Source organism: Paroedura picta, chromosome 4 (assembly GCF_049243985.1).
Source record: "Paroedura picta isolate Pp20150507F chromosome 4, Ppicta_v3.0, whole genome shotgun sequence".
Lineage (NCBI taxonomy): Eukaryota > Metazoa > Chordata > Lepidosauria > Squamata > Gekkonidae > Paroedura > Paroedura picta.
In genome coordinates, this window is record NC_135372.1 from 40,815,794 (window position 1) to 40,842,726 (window position 26,933).

Here is a 26,933-nt window from a genome sequence, read left to right on the forward strand (position 1 = left end):
CTCCTAGTCATGTGTGTACACTGAAAACTAGTTGCAGTACAATGAGGTGAAGTCAAATGGCTGCAAAGGATTGCTCCAGGACTCTGACCCTTGGGTTTTTCTTTACTGCTAGATTCTTTCCTATTGCTCAGTTCACGTTTCCTTGCCTGGGTTTCCTTGGTCTGTCAACTAGGAAGCCTTAAATGATGTTGTGCAGCTTAATGCAAATGAGGTTGTAGAGCTTACCTCCTTTCTGGCATGTGGCTCTGATATAATTCCTGTTAGGTTTTGCAGCTCACTGCACCTCACGCTCATAGTGCTCAGGGTGGAGTCTGCATGGAGCTTTTATTCCAATCCCAGGTCGATTCAGTCTCTGCCATCTCCACTGAATGTGATTTCCGTTTTGATTTTGTCTAATTTAAATATTCCTTCTGCAACAAACATGATTGATCCAGAGTGACCCTACCTTTATCCAGGAGAACTGATCTGATCTGATTTAACTCTCAATATTTGAAGAATCGGATTGAGAAAGCATGTGGAGCTCCAGCTGCTTTGAATTTGTTCCTGAACTCCATGGTAGAGAAGCCCTGATTGGCCAAGGTTGCCCAGGTGACAAGCTTGCCTTAAAGGGGAAGCCCCTAAATTCTCTCAGAAGAAGCTCCCAGAAGCCCTAACTTCTATCTGTAGAGATTTGCCTCTTGGTTTTTTTTCTCCCCCCCCCTCTGTTGTCTCCAATCCTCTACCCCCCCCTTCAAGAAAACAGGCTACGGCTGTCCTTGGTTCCCCCCTCCCCTTCTGAACTTCCCTAATCATGTGCAGAACACTTTTCTTTTTCAGTGGGGGGGGGGAGGAAGACCCGAGTTCAAATCGATCTGAATTCAACAGAATAAGCAAAGTAAGTGCAGATTCAGCCCAGCTCTGGAAAGGCTGAAGGCCACCGCACTAATGCATTGAGTTCTTGAGCACAGCCCCGGGGCCACTTTTGCCTACAAACAATACACCTGCATCATTAAAATTCTGAGGTCCCCAAAAGAAGGTGCAGCAGTCATATTATACTGGCTGTCTATGCATTTTTAGAATGCCCAGAATGAAGGGCAGCTCCCCCCTCCCCTTTTTATCCACACACCCAATTTGTGAGTCTGGGTAAGCTGAGAGGAAGGTTGACACAAAGTCGCCCAGTGATGACTGAGCAAGGTTTTCTGCCCGCCTTTCGTGTTCTTTCGGAAGTCTACTTTTGTGAAGCACAATCGAAATTTAATGGACCAGAGGACAAATTTCTATTGCACTGATTTCTGTCACGTGTTTTATTTTGCAAATATTAAAACAACATTATAACATTCTCGTCTCCACAACATAGTATTATAAGTTCACCATTCACATTGAAAAGAGTTGGCATATGGAGCAGGCTCCAGTTGTTAAACAAATACTGCAGCAGCTCTGGCCGTGGTTAGTTCTCCATAGGACTTCTGGCCATGCTCCCTACAGTGTGGGTAGCACAAACCAATCCTGAGTTTTTAAAATGGGCTGCCCAGGACTATGACTTCAATGCTGGTTTTCTGATGAAGCCCCAGAAATTGCCCCCCTCCCATCAGTTTAATCCACTGTTAAATCCTATCAACTTCTGTTCAATATGGAGAAATTTCAGCTCTGAGGTACAGCCCAAGAAAACCAACATTAAAAGGGAGTGCCAGCAGCTACAGTTACCACCAGCAGCTGTGGGAAACAGGAGAGAAAAAATGCATTTTATTTTTTTCATATTCAGCATTTTTATTACTCCCTTGTCCAAAAAGATCGCAGGATAGCCACCCTTTTATGGAAAAACACCGTGCCATAGTGGAGCTATGCATATAGCCATCACTTGTCATTTTGTAAGTTAACCCCAAAAGCAGGAGCAAGGATTTTTTTTTTAAATTTGCATGAATTAACTTGAGGTGGCAATTCTGTACCTGTGAAGTCAGTGGAAGGAGGTTTTGATCCACTGACTTCAGAATGGAAAGCGGATCCTTTGTCCTTTTTTTCCAGACTGTTCTGCATGGACAATTTGGCAGCGTTTTGTCTGAACAAGGGCTAATCAGAACATGGTTAAGAACCTCAGGATATGGCTGTCAGATGAGCAGAGGCATACAGATTAGAATTTGGCCAGTTCAGGAGGCATGCTGAAGGCAAGTGAACAAGACATTTTAAAAAAAAACCACAGGGCAATTTAAAAGCCAAAACTGATCTTCACTGGCATTTAAAGTATTGGTGTTGCCAAAGCTTATCGTTGCTGGAAAACAGGTAACAAAAGGTTATCTAGCTTTGTGCTGGAAAACCTCAGGAAATGAATCAAAAGCCAGGTTCACACATGCACATAACCTCCCTTCACTGGGTTACCAAATGTCTTTCAGTAAATGGGTAAGTCACTCCCCTACGGAGACATAAATGTGTCATTCGTGATGCTTCATTCACCCGTCACTTGAGTCGATAATACAATCCATGGATGACAAAACATTTCATCGCAAACTGTACCCAAAGTCTTAAACCTGCACTGTAAATTACTCAGCCTTTAATTGTGGCGCTGTGCTGTTCCCTCTGGATAAGTGGCTTGGCATTTTGTCACCTTTCTGTGATGGGATGCTAGTGATTCACAACACGCAATTGGCAGTTCAATCGTTCAGTTATGACTGGCACGTTCTTTGTTGTAGGCGCCACTGTTTAATCCAAGACCCCCCCCCCATTCAATCCAAGCTGGTATAGATTACAGGAATGCCAGAAGTATAAATGGCAGTGTTTACAGAAGGGAAAAAGTGATGGGGTCTGTGCCCGCTGCCTGCTCCCACTTTACTCCCAAAAGGATGCCCATTACAGAGTATCCAAGCGGATAAACATCCTCATGGGAAGGGGCTTTGGAGAAACTGCGAGACATACAGGTCTCCCAGGTTCACTCCCTGGCCTCTCCAGTTAAGGAGCAGATAGCAGGTGATGTGAAAGACCTTGGGTGGTGGAGGGCTGCTCCCAGTCTGTGTAGACAATATAGACAAATGGCCTGATTCGGTACAGGCCAGCTTCACGTGTTCACAGTCACTGCTGTACTGAAAGGCAAAACCACTCCTGTATCCAAATGGCGGTTATCATTTTAAGGCAGCAGTAAGAATTGGCTGCCATGCATGCAGAAGTATGTTACGTGCATTCTGAGCATAACTGCATGTGATCGGTATTCTGCCTAGCGCTGCTCAGGTAATAGCCAAGGTGATGGGCATTCCTGGAGTGAAGCAGGTATTTCTGGAGTGGGGAACTACTCTGGTTGCCTGAATTTACTCTGAGGGTTATCAAGATAGAGCTTGGTTTTTCTTAAAATTTAAAAACCTAGGAAAATGTCCATACATCATCTGCACTCTGATCAGTTGTGTTCCTTCCTCTTGGAAAATCCCCAAGGCCTTCTAACTCGCTATCATAATTCCAGACACACATCTTCATTTTGGGCAGGCAGTATAGAAACTTTGTTGGCCCCCCTGTCTCATTCTTCACCCATTCCACGTCACCTTTCCAAGATGCCCTTCACTGCAAACAATTGCCCAACAACAGTCACCATTTATTGGAAATCTGTGTCCACAGAGACACGCACAGCAATTAATTTCAGCAGGGGGCTGCTATGGAAATGCTCACTGCGGAAGGTTCTCTAATGCAGCAGGCTACAAATGACTTTATGCTATAATGACCCTTGACTAATAATGAATGTTGTTGTGAGACTACGTGCAGTGGCGCTTCAGATTTACAGCGTAGACTTTGACACCGTTTTCAGCCTGACGCATTTTCCTTTTGATCTGATTCTAGCACGAGATAATGAACACCCCATTCACCTGACCACCAGTAGAAATTAATAAAGTTCCTGTATATGGGAAGAGTGTAGAGGTGCCAATTCCAATTTGGGAAATACCTGGAGACTTTGGGGGGTGGTCCTGAAGAAGACAGGGGTTTTGGGAGGAGGACTTCAATGGAGTATAAGCCTATGGAGTTCACCTTCCAAAGCCGCCATTTTTCCCAGGGGGATTAAATCTCTGGCACTAGGAGACTAGTTGTAATTTCAGATCTACAGTTACCACCTGGAAGTTGGCAACCATAGAAAAGAGCTCCCCTCCCCACCAGAAAGACTGTTTAAATGCACCATTGATGGAGTTTGCTGCTTATGTATGGGCATAAGGTCAAGTAAAAGTGTTTGCAGGCTAGTAGCTTTTTAGGGGCCCGTTGCTCCACTGTTCTAGCTCAGTCACCCTCTCTTGCCATTCACCTCTCTTTCTCTGCATGCTGCCTGTCGTCTCATCAAATTACCCAAGTAGCAGCAGAAACTCCATGCACAACTGTAGGCTGATTGCTGCAATGGTTCGTCTGGAAAAAAGATCTGCTTCTAAAGTGCTGTGCTCACCAGATGCCCTGGCTGAATAAATAGCGACAATAGTAATAATAAATAAATAATTTTTAAAAAACCAATAATTTAAAAAAAGGGTGTGTTAGCCCCACATTGCATGTAAAGTTCATAAGAGGCACCATACATATATACGCATCAATTCTATGCACCTTCTGCAGATTAAACACGCACCTTCTGCAGACGTTAGTTGCCCATTTACATGCATGGGGCAGAGGACAAGAGAGCGACAGATGCAGCTGGAACGAAGCAGAGGCAGGATTCATCTGAGCACAAATGCAAAGCAATGTCTACACAGTTAGGCTATAAAGCCTTGCGACCGACATTCGAGACAGGTTGGCACACCGTCATGCGGAGGGCTGAGGGTTCTCGAGCTGCCCGCGCAGGGTGGAAATCTGAAAGCTCTTGTGCATCATGTACAGGCTGCTGTCTGTATTTATTGGCACAGCAGAGGAAGGCGTCTAAGAGCAGACAGCAGCTTTTGCTGGTGCATGTAAATGGATGCACAGACACACAATGGTCCTCAGCAGGTGGTGGACAGTTTTAGAGAAGAATTCAACTTTTCCGGTTACCCGTCACTCAATTCTTACTTCCTCGTCTGCTTTCCTTCTCTTGCCTAGAAAGCAAGTTCCTCCTTGCACAATTTTCTCCAGAGGTATTAAAAAAAAAAAAAAACACAGGCGCCTGGTTTCTTATCACAGAAGGAGGGTCTCCTCTTTTCTTCAACCCAACTTCTGGGCATACGGAAGCATTTGAGCCATCAGGCATTCTGGCAAGGATAAAACCCCAGCCAAAACTCTGCTGCTCAAAAGCTCTTAGTACCTCCCTTTTCGGCTCCGGCCTTTTCTTTTCCACTCCAGGTCTCTGTTCCCTCAACACAGTTCCTTGCAGCGACAATGAGCCGACTCAGGTGTGGGTGGGCTTGCCCGTTCTGTGGCTTGTTGCTTGTTCTACCAGGTCTCGGTAGTAGGCAGATTTTAAAAACCGGGGATAGGAGTCCTTTTCCATTAAGGTGTAGGTTTTGGCTTGGGCTTCCTCGAAGCAAGCGGGAGTGACAACTGTGAGGTTGTTTCTGGTCGTCTCCCTGGTTTCATGGTCAAGATTCACCTGTAAAGAAGGGACAGCACATCCTGGTTACCAAGCATCCCCTAATGTGATGAGAGTCAAAACAAACTTGTACATTCCAATTCCATATTCGAGGCAGGAAAACTCTCTTCACTTGGCAATCAAAAAAGACTTGCTACCACTGGACTTCAATGGAGACCCCTCCCCCACCCCCCACCCCATTCCTGCTGGAAGGCATATCCCACAAATTTCAACTGCCAGGCCTACACAAAACAGACTGTATGGGCTGAGAGAGCTTTAATCATCTGCCAATCTCATGAATGCTGCAGAATTGTACAAGGGAAGAGAGAACCTGGAAGTAAGGATCCAGTTTAGAGTATTCATCATTGTAGTAAAGAGGTGTGGTAGAAATGTGCTTTGTAAAAAAAGTCCATTTTCTTATGTCTACCTTAGACCTCCTGGCCAGCAACTAGTTTTCCTAGAAGGCCTACTGGCAAAGGGACAAGCGGGTGGCACACCAAGACGTCAATTCCCTTCCCTCCTAAAGGCCTGCTGGTCAATGATTATTGCCAAAAATGCCAGTTATTTACACTTGCTTGTCTCAGGTAAATGACAGGGACATCAGGAAACCCAGTGTGGCTTTTATCTTCCCTATGTTAGCCCTAGATGTCAAAGGCACCAAAGAGATTTAGCCCTTCCCAACCTATTCATACACTACTGTGTAAGAGAAATATATATTATCTCCTCTCTAATGGCTGCCATGAATAATGAGGGGGTGGGAGAGAGTGAGAGAGCCCAAAAGTGTCCCAAGGGATGATTCAGAGGACCAAACAAAGAACAATGGGAATGTTTCAGGGCAGGGAGAAAAGAGGGTGAAGGGGTCAAGGGGACTGGGACTCTCCCTTCATTCCAGCTTCCCTCTCTGCCTTGGAAGATTTTGTGTCACAGTAAGTAAGTGACAAGGGTCAACCAGATCATTACAACTCCCTTGCAAACCCTTTTGATCGTAGCTGAAATCAGGGAGAATGCAAATATGACCCTGTTCTTAGCCGAAGGTTCTATTTAGAACAACTTTGTGGTTCAGTGGAAAGATAATGAACAGATGTTCAGATCACACAGTTAACGTTCTACTAGTTATGATGTACAGTTCTGGAAGAAATCACTTTCTTGCTCCATTTCTTCCTCATTGCAAAATGACTAATGATTCTGTGGCTAATTAGTTGTATTAAAACATGTCGCAATTTGTTACTTGCGCAGCGGACTCCTTTGAGCATTCTTTCTAGACAAGGTGCTGAGTTGTGCAAGCCATAGAATTATTCAAGATGCTTACATATATTATATATATTGTGGGTGGAGGAGAACAGTGGTGTTTGGAAGTGTAAGAAGACAAGTCTTAGAAGATAATAGGGAAGGACTTGGCCTTATATCCTGCATGCAAACCTTCTGGGAGATCTTACTGGTTACTGTGCAAAACAGAATTCTGGACCAGATGAACCAGCAGTCTGATCCATCACAGCTGTTTTTATGTTATGATCAGGTGTATTCCGTGTTCCTGAGACAGTGCAGGAGGTGGGAGAAAAAGTGCCATGAGAATATACCTGTTTTACCTAAAACACAGGACATTTACTTGCATCAGCAAAGAGTTCATTCAGGAAGCCTTTTACTCACCTCTCTAGGGGCCTCGTTCTGAACATATTCCTCAAAGATCCTGTTGGCTCTCGAAACCAGTTTTGTTTTTGAGCGTGTTTTCTTGTACTCCTCGCAGGCCAGCCAGAACTCCAGATTTTCTTCACTGAATTCTATTTTAAGGAAGCCCTGGAATGCTGCCATTCCATCTGCGAAGAAAGAAGACAGAGAATATCTGGTTTAGGGGAGAAAAGCAGTGGAAAGCCCCAACAGTACAGTCCTAGGCAGAGTTACCACTTCCAAAGGCTACTGAATGTAATAGATTTAAAGGGTATAACTATTTAGGACTGCCCTTTAAGATGCTTACCGCCTATTATTTAAAAAAACAAAACAACTGGAAACAAAATCAAACATCAGAATATGCAAAATGTCTTTCTCGAATGTAAATTATTTCACAGATCTGTTCGTGTCAACAAATGCAGAACACATAAACAGATGAGCAGGTGTCTGTTCAGCAGATATGGTTTTGACCATAGCAAGAGGGATTACATGGTTGTTTAAAGAAAAACATTGTCCTGTTTGTGACTGATCTGGCCTCCTATTTATCAGTGACCCCAGCAGATCTGGGTCACTGAAGGTAATCTAATACAGAAGGAAGAACTGTTCTCCAAGATGTAGATGGGCAGAACTCTTGACAGACAGTCAAGGCATGCATCTACTAAACAGTGGCTTTGTAAGGTCGTACTCTCGCACATCTGAGAAAATTCTCTGCTCTTTATGTCCTCTTGTGGAGTATGGAAACATGACTGGTTTGTTGAGAGCTAATTTAATTTATTTATTGAATATGTATACTGCCGTTCCCAACTGGGAGCTAAGATGAGGAAAGCAGCTTGAATAAGCTTGTTCACTACTTGCAAGCTAAGCAGTGATGGTCATGGTCAGTATTGGGGGATGAGAGACCACTGAGGAAGACTGGGGTTGCTCTGCAGAGGAAGGCAATGGCAAACAACCTCTGCTCCTCTCTTGCCTTGAAAACCCCTTGAGGGGTTGCTATAAGTCAGTTGCAACTTGACAGCACTTTATTATTAAGACTAGTAATCAAGCCCGCTGCAGGGGAATGCAGCGGGCCCTAGGGCCTTACCGATGTCGGCGGCACGCTGGTCGGCGGCGGGCTGGTCAGGGGCGGCGATCTTCTTTTGTTGGCGGCGGGCTGACGTGGCGAGAGGCGCTTCGCGCCTCTCGCTGCGTCAGCCCGCCAGGCAGGGACCCCCCGGCAGCCACGCGAAGCGCGACTGCCGGGGACTCCCTCGGGCGGCAGCCTGAAGCGGCGAGAGGCGCTTTGCGCCTCTCGCCGCGTCAGGCCGGGAGGAACTGCGAGCCGCGCTGCGCGCAGCTCGCAGTTTCTGGAGCTGGGAATCGGAGGGACCAATCGGCAGGCGCTTCGCGCCTGCCAATTGGTCCCTCCGATTGTCTGTCGTGAGGAAGGGTCTTATCTGGACCCTTCCTCATCACGGACTAATCCCACCTTTACACCCCTTAGCGAATTATTTAGTCCGTGGCGCCCGTGGCGCCACGGGCAGTTTAAAGATGAAGGGATTTTGATGTAGGTTCGCAAGTATTTGTTTCCGCTGGAACATTATGCACTCCAGGAAATTCATACTCACTTTTACTTTTCATTAGATGGTCAAAAGATTCCTTCCATCCAAGCACTTCTTCCAAGGCATATCTGGAGAACACAAGAAATGGTCCAATTAATTCATTGTGAGACTTGAAATAAGCAAAGTAATTTTGGGGTGAGGAGTAAAAGCAGGAAACGCGGAGAATCCAGAAATCATGAACTAAGGTATGGCCTATCAAACTTCCAGTAAAATGGGTGACAGATACTGCTTTAATGTTCACGGGTTCTGTCCAATTGGGTAGCTTTTCCTTTCTAATTTGTGCAGGTCAGCTCAGAGTTGGAAGACCAGCCAGCCACACCATAAACATCATTTTTTCTGTTGTAACTGATCCCAATTCTTAGCCAAGACTCCTTAGGAACCAATATGGAGCAGAGTGGCTATAGGTATAGATGGAACGTTATGTCTAGGGCCGTGAAGCTCTGTTTTCTTGGTGCTTGGTGGACAACAGTGGGAGATTTCTGGAGTTCTGACCCTGTTAATGGCCCCTGGGTGACACAATGTATTGGACTGGATGGGCCATTGGCCTGATCCAACATGGCTTCTCTTGCGTTCTTATGCTCTTTCTCATGTCATGCTCTGTATCCTTTCTAGCTGGTTGCTCTCTGTGTAATAAAATACATTATTTAGGGCTAGCATATTGCCTTGCTTACCTCTGTTTTGTGTTGTGGCTCCAATTTCCAATCTTATGTCCCAGCTCCGGTTTATGAAGCAGGATCCCTAAGCGGGTTTTGAACTCCTTGGCTCTGAAAAGCAGGGAAAGAGTAGCAGAACATCAAGATAAAAAAAAAGGGGAAAGTAGCCACAAGGGGGCAATGGCGTTTCAACATGAGGATAGACTCAAATGGGTGTTGGTCTGAAGTAGCACAATAAAATCAGAGTCCAGTAGCACCTTTTAAGACCAACAAAGAGGAGTATAGCTTTTGTATGGCCTGGCTTCTGACCTGGGTCGGTTGGTGGTTACGTGCATGCATGAACTGATCCACAGTGGTTGTATGTTTTTGCAGAACAGAAGAAATACAAAGCAGACATGAGAATATCTTGCTAACAGATCTTCTGTTGTTTGCAAAACAAGCAAGCTGCCTAATCAGGCATCTACACCTCATCTTTGCCCAAGACAAGGACGGATTTTTATGCACCAGCAACTTACAGTGCCCTCCTAAGCAGAGTCACACCATTCTGGAATCAATAGGCTTAGAAGAGCACAATGCTGCTTAGACATGCGCCAAGAAGCCTTTCAGACTGATTAATGCAAAAATGAAAAAAAGAAGCTTCAGCTTCCAAATACAACTACGGAGATGTAACACTGCTAATTCATCCATCTATTTTTCTATTTAAAACTATCCATTATTATTTTACTCTCACTGCAGTCCCTGCCAATCTTGATTGTGGATTGATGTAGCGTTAAAGCAGTCCAAATGTTGATTCATGAATTAGGTAACAGCACCGCACTATTCTTACAATTTGGCTGTGTCCCTTTGATTGAGAAATCGCCAGCATACTTTAATGGTTATTTGTATCTATCAATGTTCCAAGCCGTCAAGAGACAGCAGCACCGATAGGGATGGTCTAGAAATTCAATAATAATAAACAAACAAGCAAACAAATAAAATCTTCCACCAATTTGATCCCTTTACCACTGTGGACTTCCTGGAAAGGCATATGGTTACAGAGCGCCTGTCCAGCAGGTGGGTGACCCAGGCCACTCAAATTGCTCTGTTTCTTGAGTTTGAAGAATTTGCACCACCTTGACTTGCCGCAAGGGGCAGTATACTAGCACTAAAATAATAAATCAATACATAATTTTTGGTATCCATGTTTTTCTACTTTCATTAGTAGGTCATTTTATTTTTAAAACCTGTCAATCTGTTTTAGGTAGATGCAGGGTGGTTGTTTTTTAAAACTTGTTCAGTACATTTGCACCCTGGCATCTGCTCCCAAAGTTGTGCATCTGTTCACTGTTTCTATTTAAGAGACCAGCTTCTCCCCACCCCTACCCCACTGTGGAGCATCTGGCATCCCTGGAGTGCTTCCTCTTCTCTGATGTCTCACTCCAAGTTCACTCTGCGTGGTCCTCCCACTTGCTGATGAGCTGTCTCATCTGTAACTGTTTTTGTTGTTGACAAGTGTACAAAAAACTGATGAAGGAGGGAGAGTAAAGCAATAGTTGCTACAGACTCTCCAAGTCACTAGCCCTCTCCCAAACTGGCAGATGCCACTGGAAAATATTCCCAACAGGCCAGGCAGGTAAAGCTCTTGGTTACTGGAGGCCTGGAGGATGCATTGTCTAGGAGGCAAGATCTTGTCTCAAGATGCACAAATTGTGGCTCATTATCTTCTAAGCCTCATTCCACCCTTTTCCACGGGTCCCTGAAGCAGCAAGTGGCGCTGTTCCTTTGCTCCTTAAAAAGCTACAAGGTGGGGAAAGGAAAAGGTCTTGACAGGCAACAGATACTTTATTTTATGTATACACTGCCATGAGTGTTCATGGTACACCTGACCTGGATAGTCCAGGCAAGCCTGTCCAGCTTGGAAGTTAAGCAGGGTCAACCTCTGATAGGAATACTAGGGAAATGCTGTGGGGGCAGGCAACGGCAAACGACCTCCAGATGTCTGTCTGGCTGCCAGATAATCTTAGGATCTGCTGGCTATATAACACCTGTGCCATATGATAAATATAGCTTAAGCTTTTTTTGAGGCTCATAAGCTTTTTTTTTGAGGCTCATTACAGCTTAAGCTTTTTTTGAGGCCCATAGGGGTGCATTTAGGATTTCCCTCATCAGGGCTTCTGACAGCCCCCAGAGGGGAGTTGTTGTATACTGCCCCAGCTCCCTCATTTTTCCAACCTGCTCTTTAAAGAAGAGTTGGTTTTTATACCCTGCTTTTCAATACCTGAAACTGGAAAGGGGGAGGGAAAATGATATTTATTTATATTTATATACCACCCTCCCCTAAGGCTCAGGGCAGTATATAAAATGATAAATACAATAATAAATAAGTGCCGTGTCCTGAACACCTCATGGAAACAGCAGGCATGAATAGCACACTCTACATCCTGAGTAGTGCTGTCTTGCCACCCATCCCTCTGAGGTGACTATGGACACTAGTAGAATTGCCAGCAAGCCCTAAGCAAAAGGTCACAGAGGTCACAAACAAGGTGCAGACAATGGTAAATTGCCTCAGTACACCTCTTGCCTTGAAAACCCTAGGGGGTCACTGAACGTTGGCATCTTAGACAAACACACACATTTTCCAGCTTTAATTGTCTACTTCCACAGGTTTGAACTCTATGAAAAAGACTGGACATCTCCTCCCCGCCCTACTGGCCACCTTGCATTGGTACTATTATGACAGTCCATATACTGGTTAAAAATGAGCCTCTTGTGGCGCAGAGTGGTAAGGCAGCCGTCTGAAAGCTTTGCCCATGAGGCTGGGAGTTCAATCCCAGCAGCCGGCTCAAGGTTGACTCAGCCTTTCATCCTTTCGAGGTCGGTAAAATGAGTACCCAGCTTGCTGGGGGGTAAACGGTAATGGCTGGGGAAGGCACTGGCAAACCACCCCGTATTGAGTCTGCCATGAAAACGCTAGAGGGCGTCACCCCAAGGGTCAGACATGACTCGGTGCTTGCACAGGGGATACCTTTACCTTTACCTTTATACTGGTTAAAGAGGAGTGCATTCTAATCTAAAGAATCAGGTTTGATTCCCCACTCCTCCTCCACATGCAGCCAGCTGGGCACCCTTGGGTCAGTCACAGGTGTCTCAGAGCTGTTCTCTCACAGCAGCCATATCAGAGCTCTCTTAGCCTCATCTACCTCACAGGGTGTCTGTACCTACTGTCTACCTTGCTTTGATGATGCCTACCTCGCTTTGGAGCCAGCATCATGCAGTGGTGAAGAGTGGCAGCCTCAAATCTGGAGAACTGGGTTTGATTCCCTGCTCCTCCCCCCTGCAGCCAGCTGGGTGACCTTGAGCAAGTCACAGTTCTCTTGGAGCTGTTTTTGCAGAGCAGTTTTCTTACATCTCTCTCAGCCCCTACCTCACAGGGTGGTCTGTTGCAGAGGAGAGGAAAGGTGCTTGTAAGTGGTTGGGTCTCCTCAGAGTAGTAAAAAGCAGGGTATAGAAATCCAGCTCTTCTTTCTATTCCACTACGGAAATACACCAGGTTCAAAAGCTTTCCCCTGCCGACAGGGCTGAGATCCCTCTCCTGCCTCCCTTGACCCACTTCCCTCCTTCATGACCCACTAATAGGGACTTTTTTCCCTCCCATCGGGCTCCTCCGCACGTTCTTCAGGTTGGCGCCGCGGCTGTGTCTCGCGCTAGCCACTTGCTGCGGCGCTTCGACTGCCGCCCAAAGAAGGCTCCCTGCTTGGCGCATCACTGCGACAGTTCGGCGGAGGCTGCTCGGCCCCCCCCTCCCCCTTTGCTATTCTTAGCTCGCCGCCCGCCGGATCAGCGCGCGGTCCGAAGGGGCGCGCGCGCAGAGGCGCTTGATAGAACTGCAGTGCAAAAAGCACCCAACTCTGGGCGCTTCTCCTCCCCTACCCCCTCCCATCATTATACTCAAACAAAAGCGAACCTCGAGAGTCGAAGCGGGGAGCAGCACCTAAGACAGCAAGTATCTGTCTGTCTCCAGGTGAACGCATTGCAGTCACTCCATATATATGAGATGAATCAATTCATTAATCAATACATCTCGTGGCATGTAGGGCAACTGCAATGCGCTCACCTCCTGGATGTTTGCAGAAAATGTAGCGGGCGAATCGTTTAGCATAGGCGCTTTCAGTGCGGTCCTCTGTGCACAATTACTCCACCCCGACCACCGCTGACAATAAACGGACAAGGGAGGAGTAACTCTACCTGCAGCTGCGGCAAAGAAAACTCCGAGCGGGTTTTGCGGGGACGTAATAGAAATTCAGGTAGGCGTTAGCCATTTAAAAAAAAAAGATAAAATTGTTTTATGGTGTTTTTGGTTAGCTCGAGGATGGTATCCATGGATCTTTCGACTCTCCCGCTCAATGTGAAAGCTCCGCCACAAAAGTTGCTCTTGACGCCGGCTTCCGACAGGGCGCCAGTGGCCGTAACATCCGAGCGGAGGCAACACGGCGGGAGCCCACTTTGTCCCTCCGATCGTGTTCGGAAAAACCCGGCCGGTCTTTCCAAAGATGCAGCCCGACCCGGAACACACCCCTTGCCTCGGAGCACGGCCGAGCCAAAACGCCCCCTCCGTCCCCACCGGCTCTCCGCACAAGCCGCTGTTTGCGAACAGCCTCCCTTCACCTCCTCGCCTCTTACCTTTCCAAGCAGCTGGTAGGGAGCCCAGATAAACCCCGACACATGTTGAGCTCGCAGGTGGGCGGCGTGGCGGCGAAGACGGGGCGAGCGGTAGGTGCAAGCGACGAGCTCCTCTCTCCTTGGCTGCCCCGGCTGGAGTCCCGGAGCCCGGGCGAGCGGTGGCGCTTTTATAGCCTGCAGGGAGCGGGAGGGGGCGCGCGCGGCTCTTCGCCTGGAGGAGTGGGGCTCGAGGAGAGGGGCGGGGCGCGTCCGAGAAGGCTGCTCGGTTCCCACACGGGCTGGCCCACCCGGCCTCTTCCAAGATGTGCGCGGTAGGACCGGCGCCGTGTCGGGGGTGGGCTGGAGCCAGACGTCGAGCCTCCGGGGAAGCGGACAGGGGAAGGAACCGTGGAGAGCCAGCGTGGCGGCCTCTGATCTGGAGAGCTGGGTTTGATCCCCCACTCCTTCTCCGCATGCGTGCAGATGGATGACCTTGGCTCAGGCACAGTTCTCTGAGAGCTATTCTTGCACAACAGTTCTCTCAGAGCTCTCTCGGCGCCATCTATCTCGCAGTTGTCTGCTGTGGAGAGAGGAAGGGAAAGGGGTTCGGAAGCCATTTTGGGACTCCTTGTGAAAAAAAAAGGGGGGGGGGAATAAAAATCCAGCCCTTTTCTTCTTCTCCCTTATGGTTGTGTTTTATAGCAAAGAATGTATCCCTGATTTGGATTGCTCAAGCTCGTTTGATCTCGGGAGCTAAACAGGGTGGGTCTTGGTTAGTTTTGGGATAAGAGACGTCCAAAGAATACCAGGTTTGTGATGTGGAGGCAGGCAACGGCCAACCTGCTCAATGTCACTTGCCTTGAATACCCAGTGGGGGGTCACCATAAGCAGGCTGTGACAGTGGCTAACAAACACACACACAAATTAATACATACTTACGTAGCCTTCCTCAAACTGCTTTGAAGACTAAGCATTTTGGCGTCCAGCATGTGTAAGCTTGGTGTAGTGGTTACAAGCAACAGCCTCTAACCTGGAGAACCAGGTTTGAGTCCCCACTCTTCTTCCACATGCAGCCAGCAGAGTGACCTTGGGCCAGTCACAGTTCTCTCAGAGCTCTCCCAGTTCCACCTCCCTCACAGGGTGCCTGGTGTGGGGAGAGAGTGGAAAGGTGATTGTAAGTTGCTTGGAGACTCCTCCAGGTAGTAAAAAGGAGGGTGCAAAACCCCAGCTGTTCTTCTAATCAAGCTGTTGGTCCACTGAATCCACTACTGCCTACTTCAGTGTCTCTCCAGGGTCTCTCATTTCACATCTGATCCTTGTAATTGGAGGGCTTTTGGTGTGCCAAGCAGAAGCTCTTACCACTGAGCCACAGCTTACCACGGAATAGGAATAGTACTTTGCTGTCGCTGAGCTGAAAAAATCTTTCTTGGTCTTAAAGGTGCCGTCGGACTCAGACTTCAGACCAACGTAGCTATCTACTTGAACTGAGTTGTTATGTAATTTCCCCCCCCCCCTTAAGCTTGGTTTGGCATTGCCCCAAGTATGATCCAGGGTCGCTTCTGATGGGAACTGGGAATGAGGAAGTCACCCATTAAAACTGTGCCTCTGCTACGGAACTTATGAAATAGTTTTGGGAAAACGAAGGTTTCAGCCCACATCGGCAATGCAGAGGGTCATAAAACTGGCCTACCTTGTGGCGTTGTTGTACGGATTACAAGATGATGTTGTGTGTGAATTGTTTTGCGTAGCCTAAAGGTATTAGACCCCTGACCTGAATAGCCCAGGCTAGCATGATTGTGTCAATATCTGGATGGATTGTGATGGGGAGGCAGGCAATGGAAAACCACCTCTGAATGTCTCTTGCCTCGAAAGCCCTATGGCAGGGGTAGTCAAACTTTGGCCCTCCAGATGTCCATGGACTACAATTCCCATGAGTCCCTGCCAGCGAATGCTGGCAGGGGCTCATGGGAATTGTAGTCCATGGACATCTGGAGGGCTGCAGTTTGATTATTTATTTGTTTGTTTATTTATTTGTTTGTTTATTTGTTTATTCATTCATTCATATTTTTATACCGCCCTCCCCGAAGGCTCAGAGCTGAAAGTATATATGCAAGTATATATGAAATATAACTGAAAGTATACATGAAACCATACATATAATAACATTAATATTATTAATTGATAAATCGGGTTACAGTGTAACATAACAGTGTATCCTAACATTACCCCTGCCCTATGGGTTGCCCTAACTCAGCGGCAGCTTGACAGCGCTTTCCACCAGAAGTCGGGCGTTCCCATCTGTTTCACCGCTTGCCTTCTAAAAATGCTTGCGGGAAGGGATGTTGTTGGGTGCACTGTTATCGATCCTCCTTGGACCTCGGAACCATGCACACAATTGTCCGTTCCCGATTTGATTCTCACAACGACCCAGTTGAGAGAGAGAGAGAGAGAGACTGGCTCAGCATCACCCACGGAGTTTCATGGCAGACTGAGGATTTGAACCCGGTTCTTCCAGATCCTAGTCTTCCAACTAGGCTTGTGCGCTGAAGCGGCCGAAGCACGCCGGAGCGCATAACCCTCCTTCTAACCAATGTATCAGTGGCCTTCAGTCCATATGTTGGGATCCTCGGCTAGGGTCAGGCTCGGATTTTGCCTAGGTAATCATTTGCACTGACCTCTTCTACTTTCCTTGCCGCTTGGCTCACAGCCTCTGTGTTCTGTCCAGACACTGGCCCGACTTTGACCCTCCCATCCTGCTATTCTCTAGGCCAGGTGTAGTCAACCTGTGGTCCTCCAGATGTTCATGGACTACAATTCCCATGAGAATTCTCATGGGAATTGTAGTCCATGAATATCTGGAGGACCCCAGGTTGACTACCCCTGCTCTAGGCCAGCCTTTCTCGGCTTTCTTACCATTGAGAACCCCCTGAAACATTGTTCAGGCGTCAAGAAACCCCAGGATCGGTGCGATTGCTCAGAATACGGTTGGGAAGCATAGCTGTGTCCACACTTACCCACATCTCCTCCCCTTCCCACCCCCTCCAGGCCCATCATTGGCCATTTGGGGAGGGTGGGAGGACATGCCCATATATGTCCCTATTAACTGAAACGATTAACAAATTTTAAAAATGTATAAAAATGAATTAACTCCCACCCATTCAGGAAACCCTTCCAGAGCCGTCAAGAAACCCCAGGGGTTTACGAAATCCGGGTGGAGGAAGCCTGTTCTAGGCTGCTGGGGCCCCACACTGCGTCAAGAGCTATACTTGGGGCCCGGGAGTGAGGTGTGTCTCCTTTTGCCCGTGATGTTTGTGTATTGTGTTAAATGACAGGCACCTTCCCTGATACACCTGTTTCATGTGTCCTAACAGAATGAGCTATGTTTTGGTTGAAAGCCGTTCAGTGGTGCTAAGCACCTCCAGAGGCTCTAATGGTACTTTTTGGAAGAGAGCGTTGCAATTTCCTCTGTTTACTCTTCCCACCGCAGAACCACTTTGCCGTCGATGCTGTCCCTGAAGCACTGTTTCGAATCCTCCCAATAAAATCTCAGCGGCTTGGGGGACTGCGGCTGAAATGGAAAACAGGAAATTCCCACTTTGCAAACTTCACAGATGGTTGGATACACCCTGATACCTCTTCCTTTTCTAAATGCATATTTTGATTCCTACTGATGAAGAGCAATTACACAAAGCGCTTTGGAGGCTTTTCGGATAAACACCATCCCTATTTATTCTACTTTCTCTTCTTTTTCTTAATAGCCTTCCTCTGTCTGGATACTTCATGTACCTGTTTCTTCGTAATAATTGAATCCAGCACGTTCCCAGGGATGCCGGCGTGGGAAGTAACTGCTTTGTCGGTGCCTACTGCGTGAGCTCATGGATCCAGCTATTACCAGAGGCCTCGTTCTGACAGAGAACAGGCGAGGTGGTGAACCTGCTGAGCCTGGACTCTGTCACTTCAGACTCCAGTGGCAGTACACCTCTGCACAGAATACCCCTTCATGAAGAAAATTAGCATGTCAAGGAAAAAGATGTAAACGTAGCCCTGCCACAATAGTTTTCTGTGTACAGGAATATATTGGTAGTGGAACGTATTGTCAAGTCACAGTTGACTTATAGTGACCCCGTAGGGTTTTCAAGGCAAGGGACATTCAGAGGTGGTGTGCCAATGCCTGCCCTTGTACGACCTGGGTATTCCTTGGAGGTCTCCGATCAAAATATTAGCCAGGGCTGACCTACTTAGTTTTTATGAATCTGACAAGATTGGGTTAGCCTGGGCTATCCACGGATGATTCCATTCATTCCATTGTGGATCCTGCTGAATTCAGATTGATTTGAACTCAGGTCTTTCTCTAGTCTATCCCCTCCCCCTCCCCGTTGAAACAAAAAGTGTTCTGAACATGATTAGGGAAGCTCAGAAGGGGGGGAGCCAAGTGCAGCAGGAGCCCCTTTCTTTTCTTGCACCCAGGGGAGGGGGAGGATTGGAAACTGCAGAGGAGGGGGAATAAATCCAAGAGGAAAATATGCCGAGAGAAGTTAGGGCTTCTGGACCTTCTACCATGAGAAGTTAGGGCTTCCCCTTTTAGGGAAACCTTGCAGCCTGGGAACGAAGAAGCCTTTGAACTGAAGCCCTGGCCAATCAGGGCTTTTATACAGCATTGGAGGCTCGAGGCAGCAAGTTAGTTTGAGACAAGCAGATAGCTGCACCTTTACTCATGCCGATTTTTTCAAATATCAAGGGTTATATCCTCTCCAGGATATTGCGGGGGAAAGGTAGGGTCACTCCAGATCAATCATGCTTGTTACAGATGAAAAATTTAAAGCACCCAAAATCAAACTGGAAATCGCATTCAGTGTAGACGTCAGGGACTGAATCAACCTGGGATTGGAATAAAAGCTCTGTGCAGATTCAGCCCAGGTTAGGGCACAGGAATATATCTCCCCCATTCTGTCATGTGATCCTTTATATGCAGTATGAAGGGACATCTCTGGGACAGAGGTCTATCACCTCATCTGCTCTCCTTCACCCTGACAACAGAGTGGTGTAGGAAGGAGCCGTGATGATCCTGCTCGGAATTGTTAACATCCACTACCTCCTTAGTTGTGCCAACAAAATGATGGAATTCCTTCATTCCTTCATCATCTCTCCTCTTTGATCATTGTCTCTTGGCAGCACATGAAGACTGTGTTGTCTACTCTTTCCAAACCTTCACTGGATGTGTTTAATATATATATAAGCTAGGCATTCAGTTCATTGTTGGAACGATAGTTATTGAGATGGAAACAGGAGCTTTCTGTTTTTCCTGATCCTGGGATGTCATCATTTTGAGGTCCCTAGTTGGTATTTCTTCAGTCATTCACCTGATTTGTGCCTTATAGCAATTGTCATGTCACCAGAATAAGCAAACTTCTTAGAGATTGTCTTGGGAATATCAAAGATGTATAGATTGAGAAGACTGTAAAATCACAATTCTTCAGCGCTCTGGATAGGAATAGCTGTCCGGCTACCTGGTTTGGTGCTACCTCTGGATTTCCTCGGAGCATATAAGGAAGGATGATAAGTTGATAGAACATATTCTGGCCATGAAACTGCAGGAGGTTTGTAAACATTGACAACATGTACTTCCACAGTGTTTACTAGTATTGTGTGAATATCTTGGTGGATGTTGGTCAATACCAGCTTCGCATATTCAGTGTTGCCTCAGACATAAGTCACTGTGCCATAGGTATGATGGTATGTGATGCCAGTAACATCATATCCTGGAGTTTTTGCTTTGTGGTGGGCTTGATTCTCATTATCAAGATGAGTTTCTTGAAGAAGAGCTAAATCTATTGTACTAGCAAGTAAGAGTCACCACAAGTATTAGCATTTAGAGTTTATCATAACCTCTATTCATTTGGTCGATTTGTATGCACTCTTATACTCCTTGTCAAGAAGGACTGCTTGATTGGCAGATGGTTTCCATGTATGTAGTGAAGCCAAGAGATCCTACAATTGTCTGGTAGAAGTTCTAGCTCTTTAATAGTATCCAGGGTACGCTATGAGAAGTTGAGCTAGAATTGCACCCCTAAATCGGTGGAAAGGTGGGATACCAACGTTTTAAAATAAATAAATACCTCTGTCTGAGACTCTGGAGCTGGGATTCCAAACCAGGGGCCCGTGGACCACCTGGTGGTCTGTGGGAGCTCGGGGGGGAGGGGTCTGCAGCCTTTCCCCTCCTGCCTTAATGGATTCAGCCGCAAGCTAGGGAACCAGCCGCTTCCATTGCTCTCTTTCCTTCCCTCCAGAGCATGAGTTCTCTCGTGATTTCTGCACCTCGGAGGGGGCGGAGCCTGTACACACCTACTCCCGCTTTAAACCTCCCTCAGCCTTCCTTGAGCCTGCCTGTTAACGCGGGTGGTGATGTCACTTCTGGTGACATGGCACTTCCATGGGGCATGGCAGGGAGGCATGGTCAGCAGACGTCTCTACTGGGTCTCCTCGAAGCCTGAAAAATTATTTCAAGGGGTCTTCCATGGTCAAAAGGTTGAAAGAGGCTCTTCTGTCAGAGTAGACAGTACAGAGCTTAATAGACCAATGTTCAATTTAAGGCAGATTCATATGTCTCTTCTAGGGTTGCCAACTCTGGGTTGGGAGATTTTGGGACCGGCACCTGTGGAGGGTGGAGTTTGAAAGGGGAGGAACCTCAGTAGGATATAATACCACAGACTCCATCATCTAAGGCAGCCATTTTGTCTAGGGGAATTCATCTCTGCAGATCTAGGACAGGGGTAGTCAACCTGTGGTCCTCCAGATGTCCATGGACTACAATTCCCATGAGCCCCTGCCAACGTTTGCTGGCAGGGGTTCATGGGAATTGTAGTCCATGAACATCTGGAGGACCACAGGTTGACTACCCCTGATCTAAGAGATCTCCGGGCTCCATTTGTAGGTGGATCACCCTAGTCCCTTCCTTCACTTTTGGCATCCGAACTGGGAAGAGAGAAAAGTGCCGGAGCAATCAACTCATGTGTGTTGTTTTACACTTTCCCTCAAGTTTCGGGTTGTTGATTGTTCCGTTCCTCAGAGATATTCCTGTGATAACACACCCTGGCTCTATGAGACACTACAGGCCTTTGTCCCCTGCATGTATTATACCAGCAGATGAATTCATCAATACCAGAATAGTACAACTCTGTCTGTGCAAAGACGTCAGAAGCCTACCAAAATGCCTGGCTGGGTGATAATAAATGGTTTCTCTAGCAGCGCAAAGGGACTTGGAATGCTCTGGCCATGCTGCCGTTTTACACCTTTGCACGGTTGACTGAGCGAAACTACATTTTAAAATGGCATCGTACTTCATCTTTCTGTCTGCATCACGCTATGTAGCTTTGAAAAAAAAGGCAGGATAGTCTCCTAGGAATGTGTTATCTGGGTTCCAGCCATGCTTGATGGGTCAAGAAAACTGAAAAATGCAGGATGGCAAAAGACAGCGTCACTGCAGTGATAGCAGCAGTATAAATACTTGGGTAGACTGGGCCCAAAGCTGGGAAGGGATAAAGCAACCGGGGAAACAGGAGAAAAACAAACAGAAAGGTAATAGGTAGAAGATGGTAGCCACCGAGGTGGAAGGAGGATGGCCGACATGGTTGTGCTAGGCCGGGAAGGAGCTGCCTGTGGAGGGGGCGGGGCTGGGAGGTAAAGAACACAACATGAGAAGCCATTGCCACCTTCTACGGTTTTCCTTGGTGGTCTCCCATCCAAATACGGACCCAGCTTCTGAGATCTGAAGATCCTGGGCTATACCATATCCCCTTCCCTACTACATATAGTGGAAAGGTGGCGGAGTTCTGAGTCAGTAGTCATTTTGAATGCTTCACTTATGTAGACACTGGCTGCAGCGGATGAGAATACATCAAGAAAGGGTTGAGGCCAGCTAGCTCTTCACTCTGGTAGTTTTCATTTTGAGGGACAGTTTATTCCACCACTTCAGGACTCTAACATAAGACACAATTCTACAGGTGTTGAATCTATATTGCTAGTAGGGTCATTAAGATAAATTCCTTTAATTCTTCTTCCCCCGGTGTCTCTCTGAAACCCTACAGTCTACTTCTCTCCCTCTCTTTAAGAATTTGGGGGCATTTTTTAAATCACTTCCATTCTGATCAAAGAAACATTCGAAGACAGGAGGGCAGGGAGAGTCTGCAAAATATCACAGTTCCGCTCTGTAGCTCAGGCTTTCTCAACCAAGGTTTCCTGAAACCCTAGAATTTCTTGACAGCCCTGGAAGGGTTTCCCGAATGGGTGGGAGTCAATCTAATTGTTTATATATTTTAAAAAATTGTTGAACATTTATTGGGTGATATGACCATATATAGGGCCTCTTGTGGCGCAGAGTAGTAAGGCAGCAGACATGTAGTCTGAAAGCTCTGCCCATGAGGTTGGGAGTTCAGTCCCAGCAGCCGGCTCAAGGTTGACTCAGCCATCCTTACGAGGTCAGTAAAATGAATATCCAGCTTGCTGGGGGGTAAACGGTAATGACTGGGGAAGGCACTGGCAAACCAGTATTGAGTCTGCCATGAAAACGCTAGAGGGCACCACCCTAAGGGTTAGACATGACCCGGTTCTTGCACAGGGGATACCTTTACCTTTTTTATGACCATATATGGTCATGTCAACCCACCCACCTCTCCCAAAATGGCCAATGATGGGGCTGGAAGGGGTGGGAGGGGGAAGGGCGTGTACACAGCTACTCGTGTCCACAGCTACGCTTCCCAACCATATTCTGCACGATCGTGCCACTTCTTGGGATTCTTGAAGAATGTTTCAGGAGCTTCTCAACAATTAGAAAGTTGAGGAAGGCTGCTGTAGCTGCTCAGAGGTTGGCCATGTCTTCCCAATCCTTCCAGCACTCCTGTTAGCACACCACTCTGTTTCCGCACTAGCATTATGTATCATTTATAAATTCCTTTAATTTATAGGTTTGCATTTTTAAAGGGTCAGCTTCTATGGCACATAACATAAAAACAACTGCAAAAGCTGAAATTACAAAAGTGCATCTTCAAGGAGAAATCCCCCTTTTTAAAAAGAAGAGTCAATAGGTACATCTAAAAAGAAAAAGAAAAAAGGAATCAATAGGTACATCTAAAAAAGTTAATTTTGGAAATAGGCATCCACCCCCTGTAACCAGACTAATTCCTAGTAAGTAGAATGTGTTCTTTTTAACAATATGATGGACGGAGATGAGTTGAAAAGGGGGAAATGTTCTGTTCCTCCCACTGTAGTCACTGAGGATTATGCTAAATTTCCACCCTAATCACCTTGCCGAGTTCTACCGGAAGCAGCACAAAAGCTAGCACTTGCCTATGATAGATGCTTGTGACACAGACATGGCTCAGTGGCAGCAAAAACCCTGTTCCTGCGGAGCCCCACGTGGCATATTAGGGGCCTCTCAGTGGGAGGAAGGGAGGGCGACCAGAGGAAGCAGCTGCAGGGAAAGGTGTCACAGGAACATGATGAGCAGAGACAGGCAGGAGGAGAAATGACTGCGTCAGGCAGGGAGAGAAATGTGCACGGTGATTTTGGGCAGAATTGGAGCAGGCTTCAGAGACTGGCTATAGTTCCAGGCCTTTGGATGGCCATCTTAGAAGAGTCTGCTCTGAATTCCACACCTGACACTACCGGCATGATGGTGTAATAAGAGGGGAAAGAGAGGATTGGAGTGATAGGAGAATGGCTCTAACCCAGTTCCTTTAAGATCTTGAGAACGTAAGAAGAGCCCTGCTGGATTAGACCAATTTCTCAGTGTCTAGTCCAGCTTTTTGTCTCACAGACTCATTATGCACGGGGGGAATAGCGCACATTCGTGGTGGAATAGCGGCGACTAAAATCACGGTGCCGGCTGCAACCGGCCGCAGCTTTGGTGCATGCCGCCGAAAAAGCTGTGTTAGAGGAACGCGGAAGAAAGCGCAGCTTCCGGGTAACCAGGGTGTAACCAGAAGTGGTGCCGGGATCGCCGCATGCATAATCGGTTACTCTGGGTTTTGCCGCCGTTGTGCCACGTCCCGTGCATAACCGGTGTGCTTCACGTCTTCCCCCTCCGCGTTTTCCATGTGACCTGAAATCGCCGTTTCGGCGGCCATGCATAATGGGCCACACAGTAGCCAACCAGCGCTTCTGAAGGGCCAACAATAGGGCATAAAGGCCGTGACCTCGCCCTGATGCCTCCTGGCTCTGGGATTCAGAGGTTTAGTGCCTCTGAATGTGGAGGTTCCCCTCAGTCACCACTGATAGACCTATATCTTCCATCTTCCGTCTATCTAATCCCTTTTAAAAGATGTTTATTCCTGTGAACATCACTACATCCTCTCACAGTAAATTCCACACTTTAATTCACTTCCAGGCTACCTGGCCCTCAGAAACGCCCCCCCCCCCCCCGGATATTCTTAGTTGCTCCTGCCACTCTGTCAACTTGGGTACTCCCAGACAAACACCCCCCTGGCCCCAAGACCTAGCTAACTGTTGGAGATGAGTAAATTCTGTTTGCTAAAAAAAAATGAGGCCTTGGTGTGAGTCCAGCCTCAGAAAAACAGTTTTACTGGGAAGAGAATAGTGGAAGAAAAGGCTGCGTTTAAAATCCAGAGGAAACTAGGGGAAGATCATCACTACTTGAATGGGTAGGAAAGGAAGGACACATTGATGAGAAGGTTGCAGTGTCCAAATGATACACAGCAAACAGGAGGTGAATGAAAAAAAATTCCAAGCATTCTTTCAGAGGAAATTCCACTGGGTGGACAATCCTTTGACACAGGGAATCACCTTGCAATTTTCATGGGAAAATGCACACAGGACTTTTCGGGAATTTTTAAAAAAGGAATTAATGCCTCTCACCTGGGACTGGGTTGATGAACCTGTAAAGTCACCGAGTCAGACACTGGATCTGAAAAGGCAGTGTTGTTTACTCTGACCAGCAGCTAGGGATGCCAGTCTCCAGATGGGACCTGGGGATCCCTGGGAATTACAGGTCATCTCCAGATGACAGCAGTCAGTTCCCCTGGAGAAAGTGGCTGCTTTGGAGGGTGGAGTCTATAGCATTATACTCTACTGAGGTTCCTCCATGGCCCAAATCCTGCCTACTCCTGGCTCAACCCCCAAAGTGTCAAGGAATTTCCCAACCCAGAGCTGGCAGCTCTACTAGAAGCAAATTCTCCTGCTACTTGACCCTTTTAACTGGAGATACCGGGGAATGAACCTGGAGACTTCTGCATACCAAGCAGATGTTCTACCATGAAGCCATATCCTTTCCTTGAGGCTGCTTTGATGGGCAGCTGGCATTTCTGCCTAGTAGGAGGAATAAAAAAACAATCATGCTGTGTTCTGAAGAAGAAGGAGATGGTTATTTTTGTACTCTCTCAGACATAATTCTTTGTGGCTATTTCTGAGGAGAAAGATACTGCCTTAATGTGAAAAGTGTTTCTGTGGAGCTTAGAAAAAGATGCCGGTCCCTTTAATAGATACTTAATGGGTTGTTTATTTATCAGCTAATGTTATTTACCTCTGTGCCATGAAAATTCTCAATGGTGCATTTCCACACTTTAAGAGTGTATTAAAAAGTCAGAGGGTATTTTGAACCTCACTTCCGGAGAAAAGAAATACAGAGCAACTGAATGCTGGAAAATGTTTTCAAGCCTGCTCAATTGCTCCACAAATCATTTGTTTTGTGTAGATACAGCTGACGGGTTGTGATATCTAGACAATCACTATATCTCATTATAAGTATGCCCAAATATGTGGTTAAAATTCATCAAATGATAGAAGAAGAGCCTGTACCTTTAAGAAATGAATGTCCTGTCAGAGGACATTGTGCTGGTTGCTAAGCAACCACAACAGTATCGCCAGGTCTGGTTTCTGTCAGCAAAGGAAGGGGGAATGTCAGGGCCCTTTCCAGAGCTATTTTGAATAATTTCTGCAGTACAGATTTATTTCTTTTTTCCTGCTGGTTGGGGTCCCCAAAGGATTATTTGAGTCCGTGTCAGTCATTCCACAGTAGGGCTTCTTGTTCATGGTTTTCTAAATATTTTCAGGATGCAATCCACTGGATGCTCTCCACATTTGCTTTGGAAATGGATGCAGATTCCCATCATGCAATTCACCGTTTTGTTTGGTGCATGCGTGGTCACATAATTGCATAGTAACATTGTTGAAATATCAGATTCAGAAAACATTTATTAGCATACTGTTGAAATATCAAACCCATGCATTTCTGCCATTTTGTCATCCATGATCCATCTTCCGTTCTTCCCCATATTTGCAAAAAGTTCATTTTTATGCTCATTTTCATGCTCATTTAAAGCACTACCCACTGTCGAAGTCATTACCCTCCTCCCCATAACAAAAGGTTTTGAAGCACTCACTCTGTGGTTTTTGTTTTGTTTTGTATTGTTTCAAACAATTCCATAATTACACACATACAGCTGTTATAGAAGGCATTATACAAAAAAATAAAATAATAAAAATAAAAACCACAAAAAGGATGGGGGGGGGGTAATAGGGAACTAAGTACAACTAAGTACAATCTCCAATACCGCCATTATTTATCTTAGCCACGAGGTATGAGAAAAGGCACATTTATAAATAATAACAGAATCCTTTAGAAAAAAGGATAATTTCTTAAGGAAAACAAAAAAGGAGATAGTGTTACAAAAAATCAGAAAGCAACAAACCTAACAAGCAAGTAGTTAGGACCCAAAAGGTTAGGTGTCCACAAAATATAAGTAATCAGATTATATTAACATACAATACAATACCTTTATTGGCATAATGCAGATTAGGAGGATATACAAAGATAGTCAAGATACATTGGACAGTTTAAATTTAAAAACTGAGGACAGAAATTTAGCCATAATAAAAGTGACGTCGGCATCCTTATCACTC

General features: G+C 46.4%; 1 protein-coding gene and 1 long non-coding RNA gene across 2 annotated transcripts; one reads left to right on the top strand and one right to left on the bottom strand.

The window, feature by feature from the left end:
• Nucleotides 1-1,265: 1,265 nt before the first annotated feature.
• RGS16 (regulator of G protein signaling 16) lies at nucleotides 1,266-14,202 on the bottom strand. The gene is made up of 5 exons (XM_077332592.1): nucleotides 14,043-14,202; nucleotides 9,402-9,494; nucleotides 8,737-8,798; nucleotides 7,115-7,281; nucleotides 1,266-5,488 (listed from the first exon to the last, which is right to left on the bottom strand). Exons 1-5 carry the CDS (start codon nucleotides 14,084-14,086, stop codon nucleotides 5,288-5,290), a joined length of 567 nt encoding a protein of 188 aa, XP_077188707.1. The 5' UTR covers nucleotides 14,087-14,202; the 3' UTR covers nucleotides 1,266-5,287.
• Nucleotides 14,203-14,265: 63 nt separating this feature from the next.
• Nucleotides 14,266-17,709, top strand: LOC143835248 (uncharacterized). Its single transcript, XR_013230051.1, has 3 exons — nucleotides 14,266-14,346; nucleotides 17,184-17,305; nucleotides 17,509-17,709. It is a non-coding gene; the product is annotated as an uncharacterized LOC143835248 (long non-coding RNA).
• The last annotated feature ends 9,224 nt before the right edge of the window (nucleotides 17,710-26,933 follow it).